This window comes from Nasonia vitripennis (assembly GCF_009193385.2).
Source record: "Nasonia vitripennis strain AsymCx chromosome 1 unlocalized genomic scaffold, Nvit_psr_1.1 chr1_random0002, whole genome shotgun sequence".
Taxonomy (NCBI): domain Eukaryota; kingdom Metazoa; phylum Arthropoda; class Insecta; order Hymenoptera; family Pteromalidae; genus Nasonia; species Nasonia vitripennis.
Genome location: NW_022279588.1, coordinates 2,449,655 through 2,474,861, shown reverse-complemented (window position 1 = coordinate 2,474,861; position 25,207 = coordinate 2,449,655). Strand labels below are relative to the sequence as shown.

Genomic DNA, 25,207 nt, shown 5'->3' with positions numbered 1-25,207 from the left:
AAGATCCATCCGGAACTTATAATAATAAGCATGCTACATCAAATTATGACGGACGTAAAAAGAACCAGCGAAAATCTGGACTTTGCCATACCCACAGAACACTTGAGAATAGAAGAAATAATTAAAATATCGAAAATTGACGCGATTCATCAAAACGGAAGAACCATTGCCGTGATACATGTGCCACTTGTGGACAGAGAACCATATCAGATTTACAAACTACATTCGATGGCAGTGCCTAAAAACGAGCAAAATCAAACAACGGAGATAGTGTTCGTGGAACCATCGCACAAATATCTGGCAGTGAATTCTAATCAAGAAAAATACGTTAAATTCAATGCAGAACCTACAATCACATGTACCAAAACGCATTATGCCCTCATATGCCCAATAGTTGGTCCACTTGAGAGCACACCGACATCAAAGGACTATGAAGTAACAATGCTATTGAACTCCAACACGGCAGCACTAAAAACTTGTGACATAAGATATGGAACCAGTGCAAAAACCCAATGGAAATATTTAGAAAATGACCAATCATGGCTATACTCAGTTGTCAAAACGGAACAAATGCGAATTTCATGCACGAACCAAAGAGACACAAAAGTAAAACTGGAGAAAGCCGGAATAATACGACTCTCACCAACGTGCGTTGGGAAAACCACAGACAGCATGATATTTGGACAAGAAACCAAATCCAGTCGAACCACATATTTGTATAAGCTCGAAATTGATCTAAAAATACATGACATATACCCCATTCTCAATGCAAAGTACCAGAATCTTGATTACAATGCACACCAAAGCATTGACATAATTGGACCTAAATCTGATTTTAATCAAGCCAAACCCTTAAAACAAATGATAGAAAAATTAAGTGAATTGAAAGAACACAAAAGGCGATAATGTAAAACAAATACACTCTTATATATTAGTCTAACCTTCCAACTGGTTATGATCGCAGGCATAATAGCATTAATAATGGGAATGAAATGCGGAATGATCATACCCTGCCCAAAGTTAAATAAGCAAACATATAAAGTACCCCAAACTAACGAACCAAATCGCGATAACCCCATAATTGAAACAAACCTAACAGAGACCCCTAGCACTTCTAAAACAAGGTGTAATAAATTAAGTAAATCTAAATCATCCCTAATAGAATCCCAATTTAAAAATGAAGCAGAATGCGATTATTAACATACCCCTGTACATAAACCAAGCATTAATAGTACATTCCCTAACACCGAAACACAAAAAAATCTATATTTACAGAAAGTGGGAAGATGACGACGTCAACCACAAGCGTATCAATATTCTGCGACATGCAAGTACCAGTTTGGACCGTTGTGCGAGAATTTGAACAAGTTGGGAAACCACGGTGCATTTTTACCGAAAAACACCGAACAGACCCCGGAAGCAAAAAAATAAATATAACTTATGATACAATAATGGAGACGAAGCGAGCCAGAGACTTGAAAACCATACTCATAAGAGAAAATAAGTTTAGAAGACCAGCTAGAGCAGTACCAGTACCGATCAGAAGGACCCTACCCAATGAGAACATCCATATACCAGCAAAAAGAAACCCTTCAGTCCAAAGCGAAGTACGAGTAGTAATCAACACGCTGCAAACAAGAGAAATGACTAAAAATAGGCTATTTTGAGAATCTGACGCAGAAACAGCAAGGGAAAATAGTGACCCAATATACAAGGCAACCTTTGCTGAACCTAGACAGAGAAAACAGAGCGAAAATGGAACAAATGCAAAATTCCACCCGTATTGCAAGAAAAATATCGACATAAGTCTGTATGAATTGCATGACCAAATTTGCAAGAAACAATCTAAATGGAACAGTTGCGAGAACCTCACGGCAACTTCTTCCACCGGAACAGTAACTCCTCAGCATGTTCCCATGCTAACTAAAATCAGAAAGGAGGTTAAGCCGGAAATAATTCAACAAAAAGTACCAACGATAGGCAACATCGTAGAACCAAAGCTACCAAAACTATCAAAGTTACCAGAGATGTCAACACCAAGTAACACCATAGAAGTCGAACCAGAATGAGACACCACCGTTTTTAAAAAAAACGTTTTTGAAAAACGTTTAATTTTTTAGCTGTACCCAACTAACTCGTACTTTGTAACTCGCGTTGAAAATAAAAATATCCCTAAAAATGTTTTAGAAAAGATGGATGTAGATGAAAACTCTAAAGAATAAAATAAAGTAAAAACCCCATTGCAACCAAAAATATTTCTCCTCCTATCATGAACCTAATTAACAAACTAACCGCACATACAAAAACCTACACACACCACACAAGCATTAAACAAACACAGAAATAGAAAGGGGAACATTAATGATGATAATATGTGAGTCACAAATGACCACATTAACTGAAATGTCCCCGTTAATTCTATCAACAAAGGTTTAAAAAGTTGAAACCTAACTCACATAACCCACTGAAACATACAATGTTCTGTCACCACATACGTGGACGTAGAATTTTTCTTTTCCTTTATTCAACTCACACATTCAGACACGAAATATTGTTGTCTCTTGATAAGCCATGGACAACAGTAGCCTGCAGGTCAAATCCACAAACTAAACCACCCGCTCGCTAAATAGAGCAATCAAGGAAATAGGTGAATAAGGCCCATTTTCTCTTGCTTTTAGTGGACCTGTTCTGCTACGTCTCTTGAATTTATTTTCTTTCTCATAACTCAACCTAAAATCCACACACACACACACACACACACGAATAAAAGATAAATGATGACCAGCGTTTCCGCAGGACTGATATCTTTCATAAATACAAATTAATACACTCACACAACAAAGCTTAACCCACACCACCCAATCCCTATAACCAAATTTCCACAAATAACCAACTAAGACCAAATAAAAATAAAAAGAAATCAACATCATCAAACCCCATAATAATAAATGGACGAAAAACTAGGAACCCCTAAAAATAAATAAATTGCATCACCAAATATGCTACACCATACCATACAATCATACCTTTTGTCTTTCATTTTCTCTCTGTTGCAGGAAAATGGATCAAAACAAAGTGGACGTCTCAGACATTACAGACATGGGAGGTACCAAGGTTCATATAAAATTCAAGGGCAGAGAAGATAGTGCCATGAAAAACTTCATGATACATGGACCATGCGTCGTTTCCACCAAATCGACAGCAACTCCATACCTATACATAGCAGACGTGCAATATGCAAATGAGGAAGACAAGAAAAAAGCAATCAAAGCATACACCAAGCCCAGGTATCAGAGTATAACGGAGAAAATGGCATACATAGAAAACAAGGGTTTAGGTAAAAATCTACAGGGTAGAATAGAACCGATAAAAGCCATACCTAATCACAACAAAGAGGGTCTAGGTGCAACAGCCCTAGACTATTATGAGGACCACCAAAACATCGGATTCATCACCGAGCAAGAACAATCATTACCAGCAATCACGGAAGAACCAGGAGAAGTCTTGAAAGCAAATAAAATAAATGAAAAATCCATAACAATAGTCATAAGGGGAAACCCAGCACACATAGAAGCAGATCTAAAATAGTTTGGACCATGCTATATTAAAAAAAATATACACGGACCAACAAGGACGTAACGGGCTGGCAATCACATATCAGGTCTCAATACACAACAAGAAAGCTATAGAGTACGCAACAGGCCTAATAAAAAAAACCGACAACACAACGCCTGAGACAAATACAAAGAACCAACCAAGATTGGACATCCCTACATCCATGGTACCAGCTACAGAAATGGCACCACAATTGGTCTTCCCATTTTTGCCACCCGCATTACGACCACCATTATTCGCAACACCGACAACACCACCATTATCGGCTAAACCGGAAACAAAACCAAGCGATAAACCTGTACCAATGCCACCAATAATTACCGGACCATTGGACAATATAGCGGGACTGCGATTCTGTGCCCAAATACCGTTGGGCATGAAATTCGAAGAATTTACGAGAATTTTTGGCACATTTGGACCATTGGACCATATAACTTTCGTGTTGCACAAAAATCAAGAGCCAGGCACACCCTTGCGCAAGTACCTCGCTTTCGTGCAATACTTTGAAAAAGAACACGCGAAGAAGGCAATCGAGACCACTGAATCGAGAGATTCAAACAGAGATGGGCGACGCCGAGACACGTCAAAAATCAAGATACACAATACAGGAAAAGGCACCACATCTGCGGAAAACTCGCTGACCACAGAAACAAATTGGACCATGAGTTTGTGTGCAAAATACAGAACGGAGAAAAGTTGGACCTACATAAAAAATGCGGACAATACTTTCAGTACAAGCACATAGACACCCATGCAAGAAAATGCAAAGGGATTAAAAAAAAAAAACCCATAGAAGTAGAGAGGTCCACGCAAAACGACCAGCAACAAGCAATGCACAGAAAAGAATCCGCATCACCTGACGTAATAATAATAGAAGAGATAGACCTGGAAGAGCTATCACAAGGACATGGCGAAACAAACCCAACAACAACAACAATGGACCAAAGCCTCGACACAGTCAATGGACCACAATCAACACTATGGTTAGAGGAAAATCAAGACCAAGTCAAAGAAGAAGAAGACGACAAAATGAGTCTTTATAGTTATGCGCAACTGTCACAATAAATTTTTTTTCTTTTTTTTCTTCTCTCTTTCCTTAATCTTCTATAAAAATTTACATTATATTTTATTATAAAATGGTACCAAAAATAGGGGGACCCAAAGAGATAAATAACATATTTTTATATTTTTATACTACATTAAGTTTTTGATTGCAACCCTCATGTATTCAAATAAATATAACATAAAATATAACATTATAAACTGACAAAATGAAGTATCTAAACATAAGACAATTAGTTAGCGCAGGAAATCGAAAAATACTAACAATTTAGCATGCAAGGCACCCAATGTAATACCACGGACCACAACAACAAATGTAAGTGGAATATTAATTGAAACACATGTCCAATACCCATAGATAATACCAAAGCAACAGAATGATTAGATAATCCCTAAAAAATAAAAAAAAAATAATAATAATAATAACGGTCAAAAGAAAATTAAAAACCCATATCCCTCCTAATTAGTCGAATCGTTCTGACAAAATTTTATTTTTCTTTTATTCAATCACAACAAACACAAATTCTTCCACTTACGGGGCCACGTACCACAAATTGACGGTATCACGATTATTTCTCGTGGACGAGAAACGTTCCCTAGGGGGGGAGGATGTTACGTGACAACTTTCCCGATGTCGCATTTGAAATAATAATTTCAAAAGTAAGATCGAGAAAGTTCCAGACGTAAAAAGGTACAGTGAGACTCAAGGCCACAAAAGTATCAAGTGGCTAAGAATCTCGCTGACCTAAACAACTTCCCCGCCGAACGGCTAGAGTCACACGTGCGGAGCTGCGTTGCAGTTTCGGTGCGTAGCTAGTTGACAGGCCCCGTAAGGCCTAATGAGTGCAACTAGCACCGACATTCTAGCGCGGCTGAGCGGAAGTAAGCTGGCGGCAGCGTGGGAGGTCCGAAACCTCTTCCGAGCGCTCTCGAACCATGCTGCTCTCCACTCCGTGATCGGGTGACGAAGCTGGCGGACCATATAGAGAATTTTTCCTATTTGTTGGTTTGAGAGCTCCATAAATCATTTTGACGAAAGATTTGTAAAAGATAAAATAGAGAGGAGAATATACAATTATTTGGACCACAACTTTGCCAATTTAAATCATTCCAAACCATTCAACCCGAATTCCAATAAAGCACAAAGGTAGAGATTTCAGAAAGAAGAGCAATCAAACCGATGACACATATAAGTTATAATACAAGGTAAGAGACTTAAATAAATATTCATTGGTTCAATAAACACTCGCGACAAAAGGAGAGAATAAGAGAATCGATCGAGGGAGCGAAACGCATGACGTAACCACTCATGCTTTTTGCTCGATAGCTGCATAGTTGTCTGTGCACATCAGACTCGTTAAAATAAATAATATTTTCGAGGGAGATTTATCTAAAATATCCTGTAACAGTGTGTTAGAGAGGGAGAGAGAGAGAGAGAGAGAGAGAGAGAGAGAGAGAGAGAGAGAGAGAGCAAGAGCGCGTCGGCCGCATAACTACTCCAGCGAGCTGTGCCGAGCCGATATACGTGTGTGTAAGAGAGAGAGAGCTTATACAAGTCAGACCGCGTGACGTCAGAGGCGAGAGCTTCGAGGCGCGCGCGTGTATGTGTGAGAGAGAGAGAGAGAGAGAGTCGGCTGGGTTTAGGAGCGAGAGCTTCGGGACTATCGTGACGACGAGTATGTGAATGCGTGGGTGTGAGAGTAGAGGGGTGACGGCGAGCCCTGCGTGGCTACTGTGCGTAAGCGGCTACGGTCACCTCGTTGTAGGGAAGGAATGGGCGAAATACTTTTCTCCTGCGTTCCCTCAAACATATCGGCGATTGCTAGGAATCCCGCGAATAAACAACAAATCCTGGTACATTCGAGGCATCAGGTGTTGCGCACCTGTACTAGGAGCTACTCTTTCACACACACACACACGCGCGCACGCACACCAGTTAAATAACACTTAATAACTAAAAAACTGTTTTTCTTATACTATATTATTAATTAGAAAAAGTTTAGATTTATTGAAAATACGGCAGCGGGCAGAGGCACGACCATTCCATAATTCTACACCTGGGGCACAACCAGGTGTAACAGCCGTAACAGTAAAACCACTCCCACCCCTGCCGCCAAAATTTGCGCTCGTAATAAACACATAATTCTCCACGCGAAATCCGCGGCTGATTCCGCGGAACGAGTTTTGCAGATTCTTTTTTAGCACTTTGTTGTTGCTGTTGATGCTTGTTTTGTCCTTGATCCTGCTGCTCCTCCTGACTCCCGTTGCCTTTGGGGACTCTCCATCTACGCGGTCGTTGAGGTTGTTATCAGCTTGCATCAGCTGATAATTCTTCCAAGCTGCCTCTACATCAATGATAGTTTGAGTGTTATGTATGGACTGTGATCTTCTCTTCAGACTGCCAGCATCCACATTGATTGCCGATAATGATGGAGTTGCCGCTGGACTCGTTGTGCACACATCGATTATAGATGACGACGACGACGACGACGACGACAAAGAGGAGAAGTAGCACAGATCGATCACTCCACGCGCACTATCATATCCTGGTAGGCTGTTCACCGCCCAACTGTCCTCACTTTTCACAAGTACAAGACGCATTGTACTATTCACACAGTTTTTAGAGCACTCGCATGACAAAAAACGTTCTATTACCCACTAGGCCTAAGCTGTAACTGTCGCTCAGCAACTGAAGCATCAGTTACACTTATCACTCTCTTGTTCAGAGAAGTGATAGAGAGTGAGAGAGAAAGAGCACACCTCGCCTAAGGTGTCTCTTTTCCTCACTTGAAGCGTGCTTTTTGCTGACCACTCAATTTTGAGGCTCGACTCACAATTTTTACTTATTCACTGTCTTTTGGTCACACTGTTTTTATTCACTTTTTAGTGTTTACTGTTTTACATATGCGCTTTCGCGCAATTTGCACAAAAACAAAACTTGTACTTATGACAATACTGCCATTGATTTGTCTGATTTCTGCGATAATACACTCGGTTACATCCATGGCAGTTATTGTAGCGTCTTAATTTCGGTATGTCAAGCACCTCATAATTTGGCTTGCCGTACTTCTCTTCAAGTAATTGTCTTCGCGTTACCACGTAATTCTCTACGATTACGCTCGCGCACTGCACGTTCGAGTTGTTCGTTTTCGCGGCGGACCTTCCCATTCGACAACGACTTGTTCCTCTTCTTCGTCCTCTTTATCCTCGTGAGGCTACAACACACACATCATTTCACCACATCCACCATCAAGCTCATCTGCCACGTTTTCATCTGGTTCTAAGGTATCTCTGCCCGAAGGTCTACGAGTCTGGCTGTGAATGGTCTGGCAAGCCAGGTAAGCCTGAATATCTCTTCTTTGAGGTATCGGCAAAGGAAGTCTCTCCTGTCTTCGTGTGGGTTGTGTATCGTCCAACTCATGCTCCATTCTTCCAAGGCTCTAACTTCATAGACCAACGAACAACCCACATGCACAATTATACCACGAAGGTCATAATGGGAGACTTCAACTCTGACCAACTTTCTTCATCTGAAGATGCCAAGTTCATGAAGGCCTTCATTGATGAAAACTCCCTTTCATATGACATGACCTTATCACGGCCACTCTCGACGTACAGATTCCACGATACCTACCTAAGACATACTCTTACAGAAACTTTAAAGGAATCAGCGCCGAGAAGCTAAAGGACTATCTTAGCGCATGTGACTGGTCATCCCTCACCTCTTCATCACTCGACGAATGCACACGTGACACCAAGAAGACAGCGTCACCCGTGGTTCACCATAGGCTAGCTAGAGACAATGCTCGCAAACAAGTCGAGGAAGCCAGACTGAATTATTACTATTCACGCCTGTCAACCTTGACTGATGTTGCCGAGATCTGGAGAGAGCTGGAGAAATTTAGAATTTCTGCCACCAAGACCCCTTCACCATCTCGTTTTAGCACAGATGAACTCAACAAGCATTTCAGCTCGATCTTCAATGATACGTTAGCTCCTGCTGTTGAGGATTATCTTCTCACCCTGGAAAGTCTTGGACCTCCCGGAGCATTTCGAGTTCAGCACCGTAACGGAATCGGATGTGTTGGCTGCAGTATCGTACTTCGACACTCAGGCCAGGGGAAGCGACGGAATCCCTCAGGTTGTCATCTCAAAAGCATTGCCAGTTCGCACTCCCCTACTAAGTCATATTTTCAACCTGTCTCTGAGCGAAGCCTGTTTCCCATCTGCCTGGAAATTGTCGTTTGCGCGTCCACTCAACAAAGTCAGTTCACCAACAGCCCTGGCAGACTACCGTCCGATTTCACTTCTCTGCTTTCTCTCCAAGGCCCTGGAGTGACTGGTGCACAGGCAAGTCTCACAATACCTTGAATCAAGACTCTTACTAGACTCGTCTTTGACTTTAGCAAGGCGTTTGACACTGTATGTCACGTCCGGCTCCTGAGAAAGCTATCCACCTTCGGCTTCTCTAAGCAGGTCACCCGCTGGTTTGCCTCCTATCTCACTAGGAGAGAGTAGGCCGAGGTTGGTGACAATAGCGAGCGTTCATCTCCGCGGCGTCTTAACATCGGCGTCCCGCAGGGCTCCGTCTTAGGTCCCTTACTGTTCGCATTCTACATCAACGACATCGGTTTCTGCCTTGATTCCGATGTTTCCCATCTTATCTATGTGGATGACTTGCAAATTTACAGTCAATGCCACCTCGAGGAGCTCGATTCTTTATGAAACAAGATGAGTGCTAATGCTGAGAGAATAATGGGCTGGGCTGCGCAAAACAGGCTTAAACTCAATGTTAATAAAACCAAAGCAATTGTCGTGGGCTCCCCTTACTATATAAATTTACTTCCCTTAACAACTTTCATTAATATTAGGGGTGTCCAGGTCAACTTTGAATCCTCTGTGTGTAATCTGGGATTTGTGCTTGACTCTAAACTCACGTGGAAGGAGCACGTTACACAAGTGTGTAAGCGTGCTCACTCGCTAATGTACAGGCTCTATTTTTTCAGAAAGAGTACCAATCTCAGGTTGCGCAAGCATCTTGTGCAAGCGCTCCTATTTCCGATCATCGACTACTGTTCTCTTGTATACTGTGACTTGACGCAGGAACTCGACTTAACTACTTAACTACAGAGGCTCGTGAATACAGGAATTCGGTACATCTATAGTGTAAGGAGGGATGAGCACATTTCCCCGCACAGACTGGAGCTGCAGTGACTAACCACTGCCGGACGCAGGAAGTATTTCCCTGTTTGTTTCCTAAGAAAAATGTTTAACACAGCCGTACCATCATACGTACTGGCATACTTTGACTTCCGCGTGACACTTCGGCCTGTTAGGGGGGAGGTGATACCTCTGGATATTCCGACATTCGCGACGGAGACGCTGAGGAACTCGTTTCATATCAGCGCCTCATACCTACCATCTCACATTCGTAACACTACATCTGTCTCAGGTTTCAAGAGACTAGCTAAAGAGTACTTTCTTGAGCTTGAAAATACAAACACTTGAATCGCTTGTACACATTCACTCAAACGCACACACACACACGCTTGTACACATTCACGCAAACGCACACACTCACACACTCTCGCTTGACCCATCTTCACATTATCATACTATCACAATACACATTTTTGCTGTACTACTATTCCTGCTGTATACAATTTATCGTACAACATATTGTACGCCAAATAAATCTAATAAATCTAAAAATCTCTCTCTCTCTCTCTCTCTCTCTCTGTCTCTCTCCCGTTGTCGCTGCACCACCGCACTCCTCACCTATGTCGTTAGCATTCTCGAGAAAAAGTAGATACAACGACGACGACGACGACTCATGATAATCTTCTGTTACAGAGCTGCTTAAGGTTCTCGTTTAACCGCCTTTGGGGGCGGCGGTGGGGTGGTGGAATGACACGTGCAGCTGACCATGCAGACTGCGTCTTTCTCGCACAGAGTATCAAGTGTCGTAGTCGTCATCGTCATCGTTATCGTCGACGACGAAGCGAGCAGTGTTGATATCGCTGGCGACGCAGAAAGCGTCGTCAGCATTGCATGAATTCTTAGCCTTGAACTTGTGGCGTGTACGAACACGAGTAGTGAGAAGCGTCTCATTACACTTTCCACGTGTACTGTGTGATAAAAAAACCGACGGTGTCAATGTCACTGTCGTCGACGTCGCTATCGTCAACCTACCGCGAATTCTGCTGAACGAAATGTACACACATGTTTGTGTGACTCTGATATGCATTGTATTTTGCATCAGCAGATAAAATGCCGTGAGAAACTTTTTGATCCCCCCGTTGGCTACACTATGGGCTGTATTTAAAGGACAATCTTTGCACAGTTAGTTACAGTTTCCTACGGGCAGTCAAAACACTTCAACGATGACGTGATGGTTAGGGCGAGTGTAGCACATCTAGCTAAGGTTTTGCGCATTGCGCTAGATGTCGCTAGGGTTCGTGACCCGCACATTCGCACCATTTGTGGCAGAGTGTGGAGCTCTGATCTTCAGCAGCAATCAGCAGAGGTTTTATGCAGAAAATTGCATTTCCTCTTGCTACATTGTGAAATAGCCACGGTATGCTACATGTTTACCACTGGTCTATTATTCTACAATCCGGATGTTCTGTCGATTGCTGTGCAAGCAATACAGCAGCGAAACGAGCATGAATATCCGCTAGCACGCCGATTGCTTCACCGTCATCGTAAGTATTGTTTTCATACTAATTTTTTCTATTAAAATTTGTTTTTCAATAATTAATCATACCTTTCTTGTTTGTTTATCCAGTAATCAATGAGATGCGAAGTGATATGAAGGGTGATGCAGTGATACTGGCATGTGATGAGTATCAGCAGCAGCATCATGCACAAAATAATGGTGAGGGTGATGTTTGCGCTATATATATATATAAATTTGATTCATGATATATATATATATATATATATATATATATATATATATATATCATAAATCAAATTTTTTGTTTTTTACACAATTATAGCACTGACTCCGCTCTTTTGTTTTAGAAGCTGGACCATCAGCAGCCACCAATCATCGAAGATCACTATTAGCAAATTCCGGTAAGTACTACACCTGTTATTTAAATAGTAATTTTTTTAAACATTAAAATACAGGTTTAATACATAAGTTTTAGAGAGACTCTCTCGCGATGATGAAGCGCAACAACAGCAGCAGCACCACCACCACCACCACCAAGAAGAGATATTTAATGTTAAGAGTGATGTTTGTGCGATAGTAAAAAAAAATTTATTCTACACAATTATGGCACCAGCCTCACTCTACAGTTTTAGAAGCTGGCCCGTCAAGAAGAATTGAAATTCATTGAGAATGATCATCATGATCATCATCATCATCATCATTGGATTCTCGTAAGTATTACACTTGTTATTGTGATGTAAATTTTTTTAACATTACATGGCAAGCCTAATACTTTAGTTTTAAAGATCCGTAGTCGTGCCAATAGCATTAGCAGCAGTAGCAGTAGTGATAGTATCACCACCAGTCATAGCAGTACAACCGATACAGCTAAAGAAAGTAAGAGAAAAAAATAATTTTTTGTATTATGACATATATACCTATAAAGAATAAAAAAATTTAATATTACAGGTGTTTATTTACAGAGCAGTGAAGGAAGAGGAGAAGAGGAAAATACGATTTATCATTGAAAGCGAGTCAACGTATTTCTACAGACGTTTTGGCTACGAAGGAAGAGAGATACGAGGGATTCTACCGGAACTAACGATGAATACAGATTTTCACACCTGGCTTGAGGACTGTGTGCGAGACCTGCATCGACAACTTTGCGAAAGAGGTCGACCAAACGATTTCATCGGTGTGACCATCAATTCGGAGCAGTCCAATTGGGGACCCCTTTGGCTATCGTTCAGACTTATAGAATTCCTCATTAAAGATCTTTGGGGATTGCTATACAGTGCTGTGCAAAGTACCAATGAGTTTAATGTGAACGGAAAATTATCGATTAATTGTGCTATTGTCAAAGACAGTAAGTCAACAATCACAGTAAGTAGTGGACGAATTTGTTTGACTGAAAAATCAGTGAATAAAAAGTCCATATTGACTATTGGGAATAATGATAACTAGTGTCTACCTTGAAGTTTAGTCACCGCCTATACGTACGCTATCAGAGGACAAATACGTACAGGCGAGCTTCACATATATTGGAATCTCATTCGAAACTGTGGAGGAAGGACACAAAGAAATACGGCCATGGAGCTTGTTAATTTGGCAAATGTTCAAGTACCTGTGGATGGTTGCGAACTACAAGAAATCCGTAAGTTTCAAGATTATTTTGCTACTCCTAATACAGCAATTGTTCGTCTACAACTTTTCCACATCTGGACTTAGTGCCTCGCCAATATATGAACGAGCGCATCATTATCAGCCAATATTGAATCTAGTTGCAGCCGGTGGTAGCGCCGGATACTGTATACCCTGCAATAAAAGTTATTGGAGCGCCGTGGAGCATAGATGCTCTAACTAGTGTTACAAATGTATGTCGTCACCTCCCTGTAGTATGACAGAGGTGTTGAAAAAATGCAACGTCTGTTCAAGATTATTTTTTGGCGATAATTGTCTAGCAAATCATATTAGAAAAGGAACGTACAATAGAGACAGTAGTGTGTGTAGCAAGGTTAAGCTCTGTCAAAATTGTTTTAAAATAATCCAAATAAATAGAAAAGATCCACACGAGTGCGGTATATCTTTTTGTACAGCCGATCAAGAGCTCAAACTCCAAAAGCTACAAATTTAGTCCTATTTTTGTTTTACGATTTTGAAACACAACAATCGATACCTGTGCTAGGCGATGAAGAGCAAAAAGTGCATGTTCCGAACTTGTGTGTTGTACAACAGGTCTGTACATATTGCATAGAGATTGAAGACATTTCAATAAGGTGTAAAAAATGTGGTATTCGCGAATATGTGTTTGAGGACGAGCCGGTGAAACAATTCGTCGAACTTGCAATAGCTCCAAGGGAACAATTTCGACAAGTTGTAGGTATAGCACTCAATTGACAAGGATTTGACGCACAATTTATATTCAAATATATATTGTGGAGACATTCAATGAAGGTCGTGTCGTACCATCGGTAGTCGTGAATGGATCAAAAATAATCCTGATGGAGGTGCTACAGGTAAAGTTTATCGACAGCTTGAATTACTTTTACATGTCTTTAGCCAGTTTGCCCAAAGCCTACGGATTACCCGATATGGAGAAAGGTGTTTTTCCACACCTATTCAATACGGTGGAAAATCAGTCCTACGAAGGCCCACTACAACCTCTCGACTCCTACGCAGCAGAATCCATAAGTGTGAGGAAACGAGAAATTTTTTTGAAATGGTAAACCGATCAGCAACGAAGCGGATACACGTTTAATTTTTAATCATAAATCGTAAAATACTGCAAAAAAGATGTCAAAATTTTGAGATTGGCTTGTTTAGCTTTTTGCAAGACGTTTTTGAAATACGATGTGAATTTTTTGTCGAGTGCACAACCATAGCTTCTTCTTGTATGAGAGTGTTTAGAAAGAAATTTTTGAAAAAAGATCAAATAGGTATTATACCACCTCGTGGCTAAAGAATGACTGACAATCAGTCTGAAATTGCCTTACACTGGCTTGCTTGGATGGAGCAGCGAGTTCTTTACCGTAACATCGAGCGAAATAAAAAGAATACCGTAACAAAAGCACGCGGGACGCGGTCAGGAGAAAAGACTGACAGAAGGCATCGTAGTGGATGGTTACTGTGCACCACAAGAAAATAAGGGTCACTGTGGTATTGTAGTTCAGTTTTATGGCTGTTTTTGGCACATTTGTCCTCGATGTTACAGGATAAACAGAGATATAGATTTGACAAGTGGTGAATTGATGGATGCGAGATACGAGAAGACATTGGCAATCAGTGATAGAGTAATGACAGCCAATTACCAACTTATTAAAAAATGGGAATGTCAATTTAATACTGAGATCTCACAAAACGAAGAACTACGCCGATCATGAAAATAAGAGAAATATAGAGAGAAAACCGGTTGACCCACGAGATGTATTCTTTGGTGGTTGGACTGGAAATCAATCAAAATCTGTCAGGATCAAGAGAAGATCAAGTATGTTGATGTTTGTTCCTTATATCCGTTTATTTGTAAACATAGCAAGTATCCCGTGGGTCATCCAAAAATTTTTGTTGGTGAAGAGGAGTGCCGAAAGCTGATACGTATCAACAACGACATTTTACAAGTAAATGGATTAATTTCGTGCGATATATTATTACTACAAAATCTATATCACCTATTATTACCCGTAAAAATGCACGGTAAATTAATATTTTTATTATATCGAACGTGTTGTGAACAACTGACACAAGATGACTGTCCTCATGATGATCCGGATGAGCGCGTATTACGGGGGACATGGGTGTCGGAGGAGGTGAAAGCGGCTGTCACATTGGGCTACGTTGTCAAGTTTGTGTATGAAATTTGGCAGTACGAGATGATTTAGTCTACAGGAATAAGCAAGGCAATCGATGTAAAGCTGATCGCGTGCTAGCTGAATACGCATTTTCGCAAATGCTCGCGGATGAAACAGCTAGAGACGAGCGAACACTGGCAATGATGACTGCCTGCTGTATGGTGAGCAAGATAACGTTCGAAAAAATTTTTTCTTGAATAAAAAGCGCGCTGAAGCAGAAAAAGGAAAAAGACAAGAAAATAAAGAAGAAATCTATTAGCAAAGTTGACGCATCGGTGAAAACAGTGAAAGAGCAGAAAAAAATAAAATTTAAAAAAGAAAAAAAGGTGCGCAATGAGTAGTGGGATAGGGGGGAAAAAAGAAAAATTTGAGAACATTTATTACGCGCCTCCACACCCTGCAGCGTACGCTGGTTTTGAAAAACTTTTTGAAGCTACACGCGGACAAAAAAACAGTGGGAAAAAAGGTGTAAAGAAAAATTCCATCGCGAAAGTGTTGTGGAGTGTCTCGAGAGTCAAGATGCGTATAATCTACATCGACCCGTTAGAAGACGATTTGCACGACGTAGTTACAATGTGCGAAATTTAGATGATGTGTGGGAGGCTGATCTAATGGATTTGTGGTCTCTAAAAACTTACAATGACGGCTACAGTTACATTCTGACGGTGATCGACGTTGTCAGTAAATTTAGTTGATTAGAGTTGATCAAGGAACAAACTTCGAGAAACGTCGCTGAGGCCTTCTCACGTGTGTTGTCGAGAAGCAATGAGCGTCAACCAATATGCCTCCAGACAGATAAGGGCAAAGAATTCATGGGCCGTGAGGCACAGCAAGTTTTGCGCGACAACGACATTGTGACAGAGTGGCACGCAGCCCGGATACAAAGGCAGACATTGCAGAGTGACAGATACGAACTGTCAAGGAGCGAATTTGGCGATATTTTACTCACAAAAATACACGGGGATATATCGATGTGTTGCAGAACATAATAGCGGCGTACAACCATAATAAGCACTCGGCGACAAAGATGACACCGACATCTGTGACTGTGTACAGCGTTGCTAAAGCACGAGAGAATTTACAGCGTCGTTACGATAGGAATAAGCATAAGGTGATGAGACCCAAATTCAAAATCGGTGAGGTGGTTTGCGTCAGTCGGGCAAGATCTGTCTTTGACAAAGGTTACGAGAGAGGCTGGACACTGGAACTATTTAGAGTCGCACGGATTTCTCTGACACGGCAGCCACCTGTCTATCATTTGCAAGATCTGTCGGGTGAAGACATAGACGGTTGTTTTCACGCTGAGGAATTGAGCAGGGTTTGAAAGGATTTGGAAGGTGCATCTTTTGAAATAGAACGTATTTTGCGAAGCAGAAGTAAGGGTCGTTCGTAGGAGTATTTCGTCAGCTGGAAAGGTTATCCAGAAAAGTTCAATTCCTGGGTCAAGGCTAGCCAACTTTCGCAAATATGAAAGATCAATTTTACATTATTTTGCCTAGCAACAGCAGCATGAATTATTTCTCGGTAAACACTACAACGCATTATGCTAGACAGTTGCTGCAACAGATGATATTACAAGGTTTATGGTTGGTCGCGCTCACTGAATTTTACCACACGTGCCATCTGAAAAAAAGGAGTGAAAAATTTCCCTAAAACGAAACCACCCACAAGACTTGAGACAAATGAGACGAGAGAGGAACATTTTACAATCACTCACTAAATCATTGATTCGTCCGAGAAATTATACAAATATTCTCACTCTAGTTGAGGAAATAAATAATTTAGAATGCATCCGTGGTCATTTGAGCGTGACAGTTGAACGTGGCGGTTATGTAACGATCAGCCGAGTCTGCGCAAAGAGTAGATGCTCACAGTTTAGTCACGAGCTATATTTATCGGAAAAAGTAAAAAAAATCTTGGATTAGAACAGGAGAGACCAGGTATTTGTTTTATTGGAAATCAATACACTATAGAGTCGGATAGACTTACTGGACTTACCAATGGGCTACCATCCATGTTTATGATCTACAGCGACATCTGTGAGCCATATGTGACAGGTGATGTTTAATTGCATCTACTACAAGCTGTATCGATGAATACCGATAATTACGAATATGGTACTACTCGAATCAAAATTTTCTCTCCACCAATGTATATACCACTGTTATTCTGCGCATTTCAGACAATAGAAACAGATATAAGAGATCAATGTGGCCAGTCGATACTATTAGATTACGGGACGGTGACTATAACACTTCATTTCAAGACAGTCGATGACTAGTCATGAATCGCTACGAAGATTATTTTAACTGCCAATTTGGCATTGGCTACCAGTACGGTGGGGGAGAAAGACGGAATCCTTACACCGGTGGAGCCACATTTACATCGAATCTGCCTACCAAAGAGGTCACGGTGGTATCGGCTCCTTTCTAGCTGGCATATTTCGCCGCGTCCTTCCAATTATCAATCGCGGGGCTAAACCTCTGGGTAAAGAGGCTGTACGTACGGGGTTTAACATCATACTCGACGTTGCATCACACAATACACCGGTGAAGGAGTATTTCCGCAATCGTGTGAGAGAATCTGGTTAGATTCTATAGAGAAAAGCTGAGGAGAAACTGGACAAGTTGATGGAGGGGTCAGGATATAAAATGTCACGCTACGGAAATCCTGCACAATTGCAGTTGCTCGCTGGCCCTCTCACAGCGCATAGGAGAAAAAGAGGTGTTGGCGGGAGACAGAAACGCAAGTCGAGAAGTGGTGGTGGTGTTAAGAAGAGAAGTGCAACAAGAAAGATTAAGAGACAGAAGAAGAAGAAGAAAACATATAGAGATCTTCTCTCAAGAAGCAGAACGACGAGAGATATTTTTGACAGTTAAAGATGGCGTTCTTACATATCCATTTAAGCGAATGTTTAAAGTCGGAGCTGTTATTGTTTGAAATTCCACCGACCCAAACAACAATCAAATGCTCGCATTGGGTTCAATATAAGCCTATATCGTCTTTGACCGATGAGTCACTGATCGAATTTTTGATACCTGGGAACAGCGATGAGTATCTCGATCTGGCTCATACAATGCTTAGTTATTCGTGTGAGTATAAAATCTAGTACAAGAGAAGAAGATGTAGCTGATGCTGATCGAGCGGCTTATAGACTTTTAACAGCCCGGGTGGGACCAATCAACAATTTTATGCATTCGCTATTCAATCAAGTGAATGTATTTTTCAATCAGAAACCCGTGTCACCACCTACTAATGCTTATGCCTACAGAGCATACATAGAGACGCTGCTAAATTACGGACCTGCTGCCAAAACCTCTCACCTGTCGACTGTCTTGTGGTGTGACGATACGTCTGGAAAAATTAACAACACAGAAAATCTGAACGAGGGATTTGTGGAAAGGCAAAAGTTACTTGCTGCGAATAAACCTGTTGACCTAGTTGGCCACCTCCATACAGATATGTTTAATGAAGAGAAGCTACTGCTTAACGGCGTTTAAGTTAGAGTGCGTTTGGTGAAATTGCGCGATAACTTTTGCCTGATGGACTCTGTGGGCTCATTTTCCGTACACATTGAGGAGGCCAATCTTCTAGTGAGACGTATAAAAATCAGCCCCAGTATATTGCTTGCACATGCTAAATCGCTCTCACGAGCAACGGCTAAATATCCATTAACACGGGTGGATGTCAAGGCAGTCACTATGCACAGTGGTGTACACGGTGAAACATTGGACAATATCATATTGGGTAAGCTGCCGAAAAGAATCATCCAAGGTTTCGTCAATAACAAAGCTTTTAATGGTGGTCGGCTGCTCAATCCCTTCAATTTTGAACATTTTAATATAAACTTTCTATGTTTATACGTTGATGGGGTGTAGGTGCCCTCAAAACCATTGCAACCAGACTTTACGACGAGATATCTATACGTGGATGCGTATCACACACTGTTCTCCGGTACAAGAATACACTTCCTCAACGGGGGTAATCAAGTCACGCGCAAGAACTATCCCTACGGCTACTGTCTATTTGCTTTTGATTTGACTCCCGATTTATCGGCGAATGACTGCAGCCACTGAAATTTGATTAAACACGGCAGTGCTAGACTAGAAGTACGTTTTAGCAATGCACTTACAGAAACGGTCAATTGTATTCTGTACGCAGAGTATGATAATATTTTGGAAATTGGTGCCTCGGGTCAAATGATCATAGATTTCAGCAGTTAAAATCAGTTTACTTCTCACAGATGTCGCTACTCTCTACCGTACATATAAAAACTGTGCATGCGACTTCTACAGTCAGTCTCTTCCTCTAATTTTCGACAATCCAGCACTGACATATACGCTTTACTCAATCATGGATGTGATTATTGACATACAGTTCTTTAAGGATACCAAACATCGGAATGTGCCAAAAGAGGTTGCCGTGGTGGCCGTTGATGGGAACTTTAGTAGTCATTGAACACTGACGCCGGTAATAGCGCTTGATCATCTGAGTAAAGATATACGAAACGAGAACGATTGGCTGACCCAATATCATCACGGTCTGGAATACTTTGACGGCGAGGTGTCATTTAAGTGAAGAAAGTTTTAAGAGAACTTTCAAGAAGCAAAAAATATATGTTAGAGGTAATGATAAATGGCTATTGTTACGCAAAATAATACCTCGCCGAATTTTTAATCTTGAGTACGATCAGAAATGTCTATCTTTCGCTAAATTATCGTCTGATATATACCGTATGCATCACACTATCAAAACTTGTCATAGTAATTATCGATGCGCTTTAAATAACGCTTACCGGTTAAAATCGTGGCTGTCTGTGCGTGCTTCTAAAAAAGCCTGTTATTCGGAACACTTTAAGCGATCTATGCGATGGACAGTCTTCAGATACTAAAGAATCTATCGAAAATTAGCTCATATACTGTCGGTGTATTTCCAGCCAATCAGATACCGAAGGTATAGACGAAACCGACAGTGTTTGTTGTAAATACAGATGATCATACGAGATTGAGTATGCATTGGGTCGCCGTATATGCAGACAAATCTTGTAACGCGTTTTACTTTGATAGTTTTTGATTACAACCATTTATACCCGATCACATTAATCGATTCAGAAAAAATTGTAAACATCGCTGGAATAATATTCGACTACAGAGCGATTCTTCCAATGTTTGCGGACAATATTGCATCATGTTTTTGCATTACATGAGTAATGGTCTGGGCTTCAAGAAATTTCTCGAAAATTTTTCAGAAAATCTGCAGAAAAATAATGACGTGGTAAGACGATATGTCTGCTGTAAACAAAGGAAAAAAAGCGATGACGATGATTTCATTGGAAATGGCAGTAGCATTGTCAGGTGCTTACAAAGCTGTAGTTCTAAGAGGTCGTTATTGTATCACGAGGAGATAACGATACCGTATCTCTCTTTCACACGTGGCTGTTCCTACTACTACCACAATCATTATCCCCACCATATCGTCCCACCTTCAGACTTTATGCTAAGAGTCAGAGTTAGTTGTTTGAAGGTGGTGGTGGTGATCGTGAAAAACTCGCACAATGGCGTACCAGGAGGAAAACAAACATCGTCCAGTTCAGCTCCTGAGCACTCTGTACACTTTGGACAAGTCGTACACAACGGAAATCATTGTCGGTCTGGAATACAGCAACTTGCAAGACGAGTACTACAGACCAGCTGTGCAACTATTAGGCGATGACTCGAAAGGAATTACTTTTACCCACGATCAGTGGTTGCAATTCACAAACTGTTTCTACGACTTTTTCAAGTATCTTTGCGACCACAGTAACAGCAGCGATTCTATGACAGGTCAAAAAATTTTCGGTACAGGTTGGACAGCAAAAATTACTCACCGTCAGAAAGACAGGGCTATCGAAATTGTGGATAGTAGCCCACCTAAGACATTTACAATAGTGAGCAAACAGAATCATTTTACTATTATTCTAAAAAACAGCTAAGTTTTTACAATTGTATGAGTATATTGTGAAATGCATTGATGCGCGTGTAAAATATCTTAAGTTTGTAGCGGGCAGTGTAAGTTGTGTTGCTAGAGAGACTGTAGAATACATTAAAAGTGTTAATCCAGACAATGTACCAGTAAGACGATTGTGTATTTATACGATAACTTTTGTAAAAGTAATAATCAATCTTATAGATGATAAATGGTTCGATAGTGTGACAACAACTGTGCAGACGCGTGCGATGGAAATGAAAGATCAAATTCCATTCAGTCGTAATGATATTGTCGATATATTTTACCAACTTGTATCTCATCATCTCGAAAGAATTGTCGATATATTAAATGAAATAGGTGATTAATTATGTCTGTTTTTTTTTATTAATTTTATTACTATACTTCTTGTAAATATTATCTTCGAAAGGAAGAAAAAAAGTTACCAATGTACATCACAATTTGTATAATTATTTCATATTGAAATATATATTGAATAAATAATCTATCGTTATAAAATATTAAATACTTTGTTATTATTTGTTACTTTGTGTTATTATTCTGAAAAACATTATTAAAAAAAATAATAAGTAAATAAATAGAGACATAAATTGACGAGCGGGAATGAGAGGGAGGGGGAAGAAGGCGTTACCTTGCCCCCCACTATCGCATGACGTCAATTGGGGAAAGTGGACGAGGAGGGGAGAAGAAGGTTCTTTCCCCTACTATCGCATTACGCCAATCCTCGCTGTGGCGCCAGACGTCTATCCCACCAACACCTCTGGGCAGGTGGTGGGGGTATTGTTTGTCTCCTCCATAGCGAGGGGTATACTACTACTCACTCGACCTTTTTTCAAACCAAGCAATTATTACAATTAGACGCTATTTTATTCCATCACGCCACATTATGAAAAATAAACATAAAACGCGCTAGCTGTACTAGAAATAAGAATTTACAATTGCCAAAAATAAACTGAACACTGAGTAAAAAACCCAGCTATTTCATAACTGTTATAATTCATACAACAAAGAAGTTAGTATACATAAAAAAAAGACCAAAAAGGTTTTATAAGAGAAAATGACGTATTATTACGAAAAAACGTCTGTTAACACATGGTTACTTAATTTTTGTTCTGGACCCTTGCAAAGGAAGAAAGAAATTAATTTTTAGATATTTTTTCTTTTATTAGATTTTAAGTCCTTGTACCATCCCTATGTACAGACAACTCTGTTTAACCATTTAGGGTGCCTCTTTAAGGCATATGTAATGGTAATAGTTAATAAATAAATTAATTAATACCTGAATAGTCACGCTGTAAGAAAAATTATTTAACTAAAATAATTATTAATAGGCTAATTATACCGAATGCCAAACATATATACATACCTCCCCAAAATCTTCCAGCAGTATCTACTTTGCCATCATTAAATCGAGTATCTAAACGATTAGTATCTACGGTTGTCAATGTTTGAATGTTTTTTTTTGAGGTTGCAGAGGTAAAATCAAATTCGACCAAAGTCATATTTCGACCGCAACCTACTATAAAGTAGTTAGTTGTATTTTCTACTCCAACAATATATGATGCAGAACCATTACCTGTAGAATGCCGAAGAAAAATTATATTTCAATTGTAACGGTTTATTTTTGCCCGAGAGACTGGATAGTCAGTCGGTTCCAGGATCTGGATAGAGGAAAGGGGCAAAAAAGAGTCTGTTTTTATATTCTTAACAATAATAAAGTATATTTCTAAATTAAACAATAGTATTTGGAATCAGTTGTTAAATCCCGGCTGAACAGAAATCAATTATACGTCTCGTTAAAAATACTTCGCCTTTACAAGTGAAATTGTTTAAACTAACGCGGTTAACAAATTATAAGAATATCCACGCGATTTCGTATTTTGTATCTTATTATGTGTATGCTTTTGTATTTTCAAGTATGTTTACAGGCATTCCGGTACGTTTAAGTAAGTTTAGGTACCTTTATAAACATTTAGTTATATTTACGTATGTAACTTTACTTCAATTTGATACTTTTTTGTATAAAGCCGTAGATTTCTGTATAAATAATTATATTCTTTCATAATCGTGTAGAAGTTGGTATATTACTGTACGTTTCCGTCCCTTTCTGTACGTTTACGCATGATCGCGCATAACATAGCAAGGAATGTCTAAATTTGAAGAACGACATACGTAAACGTACCAAAACATACAAGAATGTACATAACCGTGCTAAAACTTACTTCTGTGTACCCAATTTTACAGCAAGCTACGGTAAAGTACTAATTATTTTTTTCATTTGGGTTTCAAAACCAATACAACACTAAGGCAAGTCTATAATATTCAATTTGTCAAGAGCTTATCAAGATACTGCAAGGTTCTTGGTCTTTTAATATTTTTATTGCAGATATTTTTTAAAATTTCAATTTGAAAATAACAGTAGTTAATCCGGAAACAAATATTGATTAAATAATAAACAAAAAGCTTGATATTATGTGGTTTAGCTTCTTTTCGACTCCCTTTGCTTACCTTATAAGAAATAATTATTTGGCGAATCCCATTCAGATATTTCTTGATTTTTAAAAGAGCTAAATAAATTAACATTATACTTTAAAGGGCCGAAGAGTTAAGCGCCAAATAAATCATAATATATCGCTGTGTGATTAGGATCAAATTGAATGCGTTTCAGGGAGAGCAAGTAGTCAGGTGACTTGCGTATATCCTGCAAATGTTCGTCAGCCTCTTACGCAGCCGCAAGTTCCTCGATATCGAACTCGAAAGGAAAACGGACCTACGGTGTTGTCTACACCTCTAACGTACTCTATGCACGTAGTAAATTGCAAAATAAAGCTTAATTGTCGCATACGACAAGGCGGAGCTTTGTCAATTTTTTGTCAGAACGCATACGCAAGGGAACTACGAAGGGGAACGCAAGGGAAAAGCTTCTGAGAGAAAAAGGCTAGATGTTTATAGACGCTGTCTAGCGATTTCTGCTTAAGAACAGCACCTACTGCAACATTTGAATCGAATACAATGCAAAGGTCTGCACCTGAGCAAGGATACACCAGGAGTGTGGTCTTAGCAAACTTATATCTGGCTTTGTCAAAGGCTTCGTCGGAGCCTGAGAAGTGGCTCCTTTCAGAAGTTTACGGTGATAATAATTCACCCCTTAAGAAGCAACAAAGTTCGACAATTGTACGAGGTTTTGAAAAGTTTATGACACCATCGATTTTGGCTCGAGTAGGCTTAAAGCCCTGTGCGATGATAAGGTAACCAATGAACTCAAGCTCTTCATCCATAAAGACGCATTTATCACTGTTGAGCCAAAGATGAAACTTCTTTAAGCGCTTAAAAACGGTGTGAAAGTGCTTATGATGTTGCTCAAGAGAGTCAGAAGCAATGAGGATGTCGTCAATATATATGTAGAAGTCTTAATTCCTCAGAACACGATTGATATAAAGCTGGAATGTTTGGCTTGTGTTGCGAAGACCAAATAGCATAAATAAAAACCTGCTTCTTGTCGTGGTGTAAATTTGATGATAAACATCAGCTTTGCCACTAAAGTCATCTACGACGAAGTCGCCAGTCAAACAGCTTTCCCTGTCGGCTAACTGCGACACATTAACTTAAACTGTCAGATTTATTATTTTCCGCGGGTTCCGCGATCATCATGCGTGTGGGAGCACACGTTGTGCCGAGTGAGAATAGGGATGAACTCGCAAAAAGAGAAACTCTCTGTCCTTTGTCGAATCTCACTTTTTATTACCTACTCTCTTTGTACACAGCCGAAGCTCTCGTGGCTAACGACACCACGCGGCAAATAGCCGCTTTCTTTGTCTCGGCGCTTTTGCGTGCCACGTTTTGGTGCTATTGCACCTCAACACTGGCTGACGCAACACTCTCTCGCTCTCGCGCTCGCTCTTGCACTAACACACTCTGCTCCGACGTGTCGCACCACATCAGAGCATACCGTCTACACGCACGCAACACTCTCTTACTCTTTCTCTCACGCACACAGTCACAATCGACTAAATAACTATATCCCAGTGGGACTGGAATAAAC

At 40.2% G+C, this 25,207-nt stretch overlaps 1 protein-coding gene across 1 annotated transcript in view; it reads right to left on the bottom strand.

Annotated features, from left to right (window-relative positions):
* The window catches only part of LOC100116079 (regucalcin), a 405,396-nt gene that overhangs the window by 180,647 nt on the left and 199,542 nt on the right, over positions 1-25,207 (bottom strand). The window contains exon 3 of the mRNA XM_031925976.2: positions 22,532-22,741. Coding sequence (XP_031781836.1) covers positions 22,532-22,667 — 136 coding nt within the window. The 5' untranslated portion in view covers positions 22,668-22,741. The remainder of the gene's footprint in view (positions 1-22,531; positions 22,742-25,207) is intronic.